At 50.4% G+C, this 6612-nt stretch overlaps 2 protein-coding genes across 2 annotated transcripts; both read left to right on the top strand.

The window, feature by feature from the left end:
• The first annotated feature begins 271 nt into the window (after nt 1-271).
• LOC138189482 (uncharacterized) lies at nt 272-4914 on the top strand. Its single transcript, XM_069131514.1, has 3 exons — nt 272-1289; nt 2677-2959; nt 3078-4914. The coding sequence occupies exons 1-3, from the start codon at nt 272-274 to the stop codon at nt 4912-4914; spliced, it is 3138 nt and encodes a 1045-aa protein (XP_068987615.1).
• Nucleotides 4915-5517: 603 nt separating this feature from the next.
• LOC138189484 (uncharacterized) lies at nt 5518-6534 on the top strand. The gene has a single exon (XM_069131515.1). The coding sequence runs from the start codon at nt 5518-5520 to the stop codon at nt 6532-6534; it is 1017 nt and encodes a 338-aa protein (XP_068987616.1).
• Nucleotides 6535-6612: the final 78 nt, after the last annotated feature.

Genomic DNA, 6612 nt, shown 5'->3' on the forward strand with positions numbered 1-6612 from the left:
TGCGTCTCCCCGCGATTGGTCGAAATTACATGGTCCTTCGAGCCGGATTTCGCGCCATTAAAAAGTGCACCGACGAGTGACTATACAGTGTCACGTGAAATCCACATTCCAACGACTTAGGCAACTAACCAAAGGAGCTGCCCTCGGAAAGGAACTCCTTCCTCGCTCAGCACATACGCGAGCCGACACCGCACTGTAACGAGTAGCTACCGATTCCTAGATCAACGTCCATTTGATTAAGGTAAACTCGTTCCTACCATTGAACTCAAATATGGCTCAAGCTGAACCGATCAGCACGTTGCGGCGTAGACGAAGTGCCTTAGTCAGCCGATTTGCAACCACGAAGCGTCAACTCGAGGAATATGAAGCGTCTGGACGGGTAGACAAATACTACCTAATAGCTTGCCGTAATTCGTTCGACGAAAATTGGCGAAAAATCAGCGCGGTGCAAGAGGAATTAGAAGCGTTAGATGAGGGGGAAATCGCTCGTGCAGATTCTTTATTGCGTGAGCATCATAAGATTGAAGTACAGATCCTGGACCTCTTCGACCGACTACCATCAACAACCCCTTCGCCAACAAAGACCCGCGATCCATGCGTGAAACCTGAGACGACACCAATCACTTTGCCAGAGGTCCGTTTGCCTCAATTCGACGGTGCCCTCGAGAACTGGACTTATTTCTACGACACGTTCTCATCCACAGTGGATCGGAATGAAAACTTAACAAACGTCCAAAAGTTCCAACATCTACCCTCATCTATAACTGGACGGGCCGCACGGAGCATACAATCCTTAGAACTCACAGAGGCCAACTATCCCATCGCGCTCAACACACTGAAGGAGAAATTTAATTGTGCCCTCCGGATCTGTATGCGTCATTGGGAATTACTGCGCAGTTATCCCGAAATAAAAAGGGAAACTCCAGAAGCCATTGAGGACTTGCTGGAAACCGTCAGCGTAAGTTTGAAAGCGCTCGAAAAGTTAGGACAGCCTGTAACATCAGATGTAGTGATTATTGAGTTGCTTGCGTCGAAATTACCTTCGTCCAGCATGCGTAAATTGCAACGCACGTTGCCAAACCAAGACGTGCCTTCCTATCAACATCTGATGGACTTTCTGAAAACACGGGCAAACGGTAATCAGCTCCTTTCTAAATCAAAGGAAACTAAAAGGTCAACCCACAAACAACATCGTCATCGACAAAACATACCGCGTGGCCGAACCTTTGCCACAACCAGCAAGACATTAGTGTGCCCGACCTGCAGCGGACCCCACGTACTCAGACATTGTAAGGTCTTCAAAGCCAAATCGGCTGTAGAACGCTTTCAAATCGTAAAAGGGGCAGCGTTATGTATAAACTGCCTAGGCAGCGGACATTCGCTGACACAGTGTACAGCGAGTTCGTGTCATATCTGCGGGCAACGATACAACACCTACCTACACCGAGAGCAAACGCAGATCATTTCACGTTCGTCGAGTAGTCAGTCATCTAGCGGTCGATCGTCCAGCAATCGGTCGTCCAGCAATCGGTCGTCAAGCAGTCGGTCGTCTAGCGGTCGGTCATCGAGCGGTCGGTAGTCGAGCAATCGTTCATCGAGCGGTCGGTCGCCGGGCAGTCGTTCATCGCACAAACGATCTTCTAAGCGACAATCCCCACCTGGATCATCGAAGTCGCGTTCGTATCACAAGTCGAGACGGACATGTAGTGTGGTTCCTGGTGTCGGGTGCTTTCCTGAGATATAGAATCATATACAGCGCCCGGGCATCCCCAGAGCCATCGGAGTTGGGATACGCCCAACCAGCGCATATGGTACCGAGTACCTATGTTACCTCGATTAGTTAGGCCTGCAGGGGCTTTCACTCGTCTCAGGTGAAACGGGGCTTTTTCCGAGCCCTACCGTCTTCTCGGGACGGTATCCGGAGCAGGTGGGACGCTGCTCACCCGCCGAAGGCCTTTCGGGGGAACCATGTCCCCCTTAAATCGGCCCTCTTGCCAGCATTTGGCCACAACCACTGCCACCACGAGTCCATACCCATAATTGGCCGAGCCGAGGGCTCGCTACACCCTCAGGGCTAACGCTCGGCCGCCCGTGGTACCATTCTTAGTCAATGGTGGGACTGTTCTTTGTGGATGTACCGCCACGTCTCTGCTGCACGGCTATCCTGCTAACCGTCCTCGACAGACCCAGATGAGACTCACGTAAGCGGGAGTTGAGGAAATGTACCTCGGCGGCTCTCCCGACGGTCTCGCCCTTCGCTTCAGGATCGTGGGTGCGCTACTACCCAAGGCTCCGTGGGGAAGACTTAGTCTTACACCACGGCAACCTTCCTTGCGGTGTACATAGAGGACTCACGTAAGCGGGACGCTTGTCCCGACGGTCCTCCCTGGCTGCGGGAACGTGGGTTTGCCAGCCCCCATAGACTCGCAAAAGCGAATCCTCCCTGCGGGAAGTCGAGACGGACAACCGAATCTTCCCGGAAGCATACATATTCGGCTCCTAAAGACTCGAAAGTTCCTGAGTCAAGCTCCCCACGGACCAAGGGCACCGCCATACACACCTTGTCCAAGTCCCAACCAGAGCAAAACTGACTAGCTAAACAGACTACAGAAAGGTGGACCCTATTGGAAAATACATCTCCAAACGGCATACTACATCATGATCTACTGGTCACAGCACAGATCGATGTGCTAGACAAAAGGGCCTCACCAATCCGAGCCAGAGCTTTGCTAGATACCGGATCTAGTATGAATTTCATGACTGAGAAATTCGCAAAATCCCTCGGTATGAAACGAAGGAGATGTTCGGTTCCAATCGGCACCCTCGATGACTTGACTACAATTGCCAAGAGCCAGATCACGGCCACCATTGTTTCTGTGGATGGGAAATATGAACGTATAGTAACGTTCTTAATAATCCCAACAATATCGGCAGTCGTTCCAGATCAACCAATCGATAGGTCTGTCATCCAGCTACCCAAAAATCTAAGATTAACCGACCCAGCATTTCATCGACCAGGCCCGATCGACATATTATTAAGTTCGGGACCAACCTTAGCATCCTTTTGCGTCGGGCAGATCAAAATATCCCAAATCCACCGATACGGAGTTGTGTTTGCAAGAGACTCGATTCGGTTGGGTTATCGGGGGGAGCCCGCCAGCTCACGCGGGTATCCACTCCTTTCACGTCACCACCACCGACATACAAGCGGATCTCGCACGTTTTTGGGAAATCGATGAGGGACCACCTACCACGCATTTCTCAGAGGCGGAATTACAATGTGAGGAGCATTTCCGCAACCATGTCCAACGCAACAAGGAAGGGCGATACGTCGTCGCCCTGCCATTCAACGAGAAGCTTCCCACGCTGGGGACGTCAAGGTCCGTTGCCATGAATAGACTCGCCTCGCTCCATCGCCGATTCCAACGCGACAAGCAATTCGAAGCCGCGTATAGTGCGGCGATCCAAGAGTATCTAGACTTGGGTCACATGACGAAGATCACGCCTGACCTTACCACAACCAACGGTTATTATTTGCCTCATCACGGCGTGATAAAGGAATCGAGTGATACTACGAAACTCCGAGTTGTTTTCGACGAATCAGCAATCAGCACTATCGGAGTCTCCCTCAACGACATTCTACATACAGGACCTAAATTACAGGAAGATCTAATTGAAATTCTATTGAGATTCCGGTCCCATCAATATGTTCTAACGGGTGACATTGAGAAGATGTATCGACAAATCCTCGTACGCCCAGAAGATCGTAAATATCAACTGATTCTATGGCGTAATTCCAACGGGGAGGTCGATACCTATCAACTTAACACCATGACGTTCGGACTATCAGCTGCCCTATACTTGGCCCTCCGATGCCTCAAACAATTAGCAGATGACGAAGGACATCGAATCCTGCGAGCAGCAGCGGTTGTGCAGCGCGATTTCTATGTCGACGACGCCCTCACCGGAGCCGACACAAAGGAAGAATTACTATCGGTAATACACGAACTCACAGACCTTCTCAGATCGGCCGGCTTACACATCCGGGAATGGGCATCCAATGACAAGGACATATTGCGAGGACTATCAGAAAGAGATACCAATAGAAGACTACAATTGGGCGAGTCACAGACGTTGAAAGCTTTAGGCATCTATTGGGATTCTCAGGAAAACGCAATCCTTTACTCAGTTGAACCCACAGCGACCATCACTCGTGTCACTAAACGATCAATGAGTTCCGTGACAGCCCGAATTTATGATCCACTTGGTTTGCTCGCGCCAGTGATTGTCAAAGCAAAAATATTGCTTCAACGCGTCTGGGCATTAAAACTTGATTGGGATGAATCCCTACCAGCAGAGTTGCATACTGAATGGGATCGATATCATATCCAACTACCCTTGCTTAATGATATTCGGTTCCCTCGTAAAACCATAATCAAGGCAGCTAATCATATACAGTCACACGGCTTCTGCGACGCCATTGAAAAGGCATACGGAGCATGTGTCTATCTACGCAGTACCAATCCGGAGCGACACACACAAACTCAGATACTCACTGCTCGATCTAAGGTCGCGCCACTGAAATCGTTGACAATCCCACGACTCGAGTTAAGCGGAGCATTACTCCTCGCCTCACTTATGTCCTTGATAAAGAAGTCCCTTACTATAAATGTTTCTCGCATTGTGTATTGGACGGATTCTACTATAGTGCTTCAGTGGATCAAGTCCTCGCCACACACATTGAAAACCTTTGTGGCGAACCGCGTAGCCGAGATCCAGACGAAAACAAACATCGACGATTGGCGTCATGTGCCCACCAACGACAATCCAGCAGATCTCATCTCCCGCGGGCAGACTCCCAAGGAATTTCTGCGCCCGACCATCTGGAAAAACGGACCCGAATGGCTCAAATAACAAGAGGAAAACTGGCCGATCTCGATCCCCACGCCGCTGGGAGAACTCCCAGAACGAAAGAAGACGATATGCCTAACAACGAGTACCATCGATAATACACTCCTCCATAGATATTCGTCCTGGACAAGACTAATAAGAGTCGTCACTTGGTGTCTTCGATGGAGATATAAACAGAACCGATCCTCCCATCTAACAACAGACGAATTAACCACCGCACACAATAAATTGATAAAGGTAATCCAATCCCGACACTTCGCGGCGGAAATTCGGACACTGCAGAAAGATCGAGGCAAGGACGTTGGAGGAAAACTACAGCCACTAAATCCATTCCTCGACGAAGAGGGGATACTACGCGTCGGAGGACGACTAACCAACTCCGCTATCCCATTCAGGCAAAAGCATCCAATTATTTTGCCGAAATCGACAATAACCGAAATCATTATAAACCAAGAACATCGAAACAACCACCACACAGGGACACAAGCTACACTATACGCCGTGAGACTACGCTATTGGCCGATCGACGGCCGCAGCCAAGTGTGGCGCACTATCAAAAGGTGCGTCCGTTGCTGCAGAGCTAATCCTCCACCAGTAGAGTACTTGATGGGGGATTTACCAGAGGCGCGTATTACCGAATCGCGCCCGTTTACGAACGTCGAAATCGACTACAGCGGTCCGCTCTATATCAAAGAGAGAAGGAATCGCAACCGCAGTAAAGTCAAGGTATACGCTGCCATATTCGTCTGTCTGGCAACAAAAGCTGTCCACATCGAGTTAGTCAGCGATCTAACTACCGACGCATTCCTGGCCGCTCTACGCCGATTCATCTCCCGACGAGGATACTGCGCAACCATCCTAACCGACAATGGCACCAATTTCGTCGGAGCTAATCGGGAATTGCAAGAACTCCGAATCCTACTGCAGTCCGACGACCTCAAGGAAAAGGTGCAGAATTTTCTCGCCGACCGACAGATACAATGGCGTTTCAACCCCCCAAACTCACCACATTTTGGTGGTTTATGGGAAGCCGCCGTGAAATCGTTCAAACGTCATCTCATCCGCGTCGTCGGCACGGAGCTCTTGACCTTTGAGCACCTTAACACCCTTGTGATTGAGATTGAAGCAATTCTCAATTCACGCCCACTGACTCCCATCTCATCCGATCCGAAAGATCCCCCTGTCCTCACTCCCGGTCACTTTCTAATCGGTGATACATTAACGAGTTTACGGGAGCGTGATTTCAGGACAGTTCCATCAGGCCGGTTATCAAGTTGGCAGCGCATCCACCAGATCAAGCAGTACTTTTGGAGCAGATGGAATCGAGAGTACCTCAACGAGCTGACCCGCCGCAACAAATGGGACAAGGGAAAACATGACATCCGTGAAGGCACCGTAGTAATCCTCAGGGAGGATAACGTCCCATCTATGCAGTGGCCTTTGGGCCGCGTAATCAAGGTCCATCCAGGAGTCGACGGAATCATACGGACCGCTACCGTGCAGACGGCAACGAGTATCCTGGACCGTGGTGTCAAAAGATTGGTCCCCTTACCCATTCAACCAGAAACAGATGAATCCGAACACCCACCCGGAGCGAAGGAAATGGACAAACGACGCACCTGACTCCACAGCCAGAATTTGATCGGTGCCCTCTCAACGGGGGGAGGATGTTACGTCGCCTAAAACATCGGCGCTGCAGCT

This window comes from Bombus flavifrons, unplaced genomic scaffold (assembly GCF_040668555.2).
Source record: "Bombus flavifrons isolate JBK064 unplaced genomic scaffold, iyBomFlav1_principal scaffold0073, whole genome shotgun sequence".
Classification (NCBI taxonomy): Eukaryota; Metazoa; Arthropoda; class Insecta; order Hymenoptera; family Apidae; genus Bombus; species Bombus flavifrons.

Excerpts from the sequence above, each read along its gene's own strand:
- LOC138189482 (XM_069131514.1), top strand. The coding sequence starts at position 272 with ATGGCTCAAGCTGAACCGATCAGCACGTTGCGGCGTAGACGAAGTGCC. Across the intron at positions 1,290-2,676 it reads ACCCCACGTACTCAGACATT|CACAGATCGATGTGCTAGAC; the intron begins GTAAGGTCTTCA and ends TACTGGTCACAG. Across the intron at positions 2,960-3,077 it reads CCAGATCAACCAATCGATAG|ATCAAAATATCCCAAATCCA; the intron begins GTCTGTCATCCA and ends TGCGTCGGGCAG.
- LOC138189484 (XM_069131515.1), top strand. The coding sequence starts at position 5,518 with ATGGGGGATTTACCAGAGGCGCGTATTACCGAATCGCGCCCGTTTACG.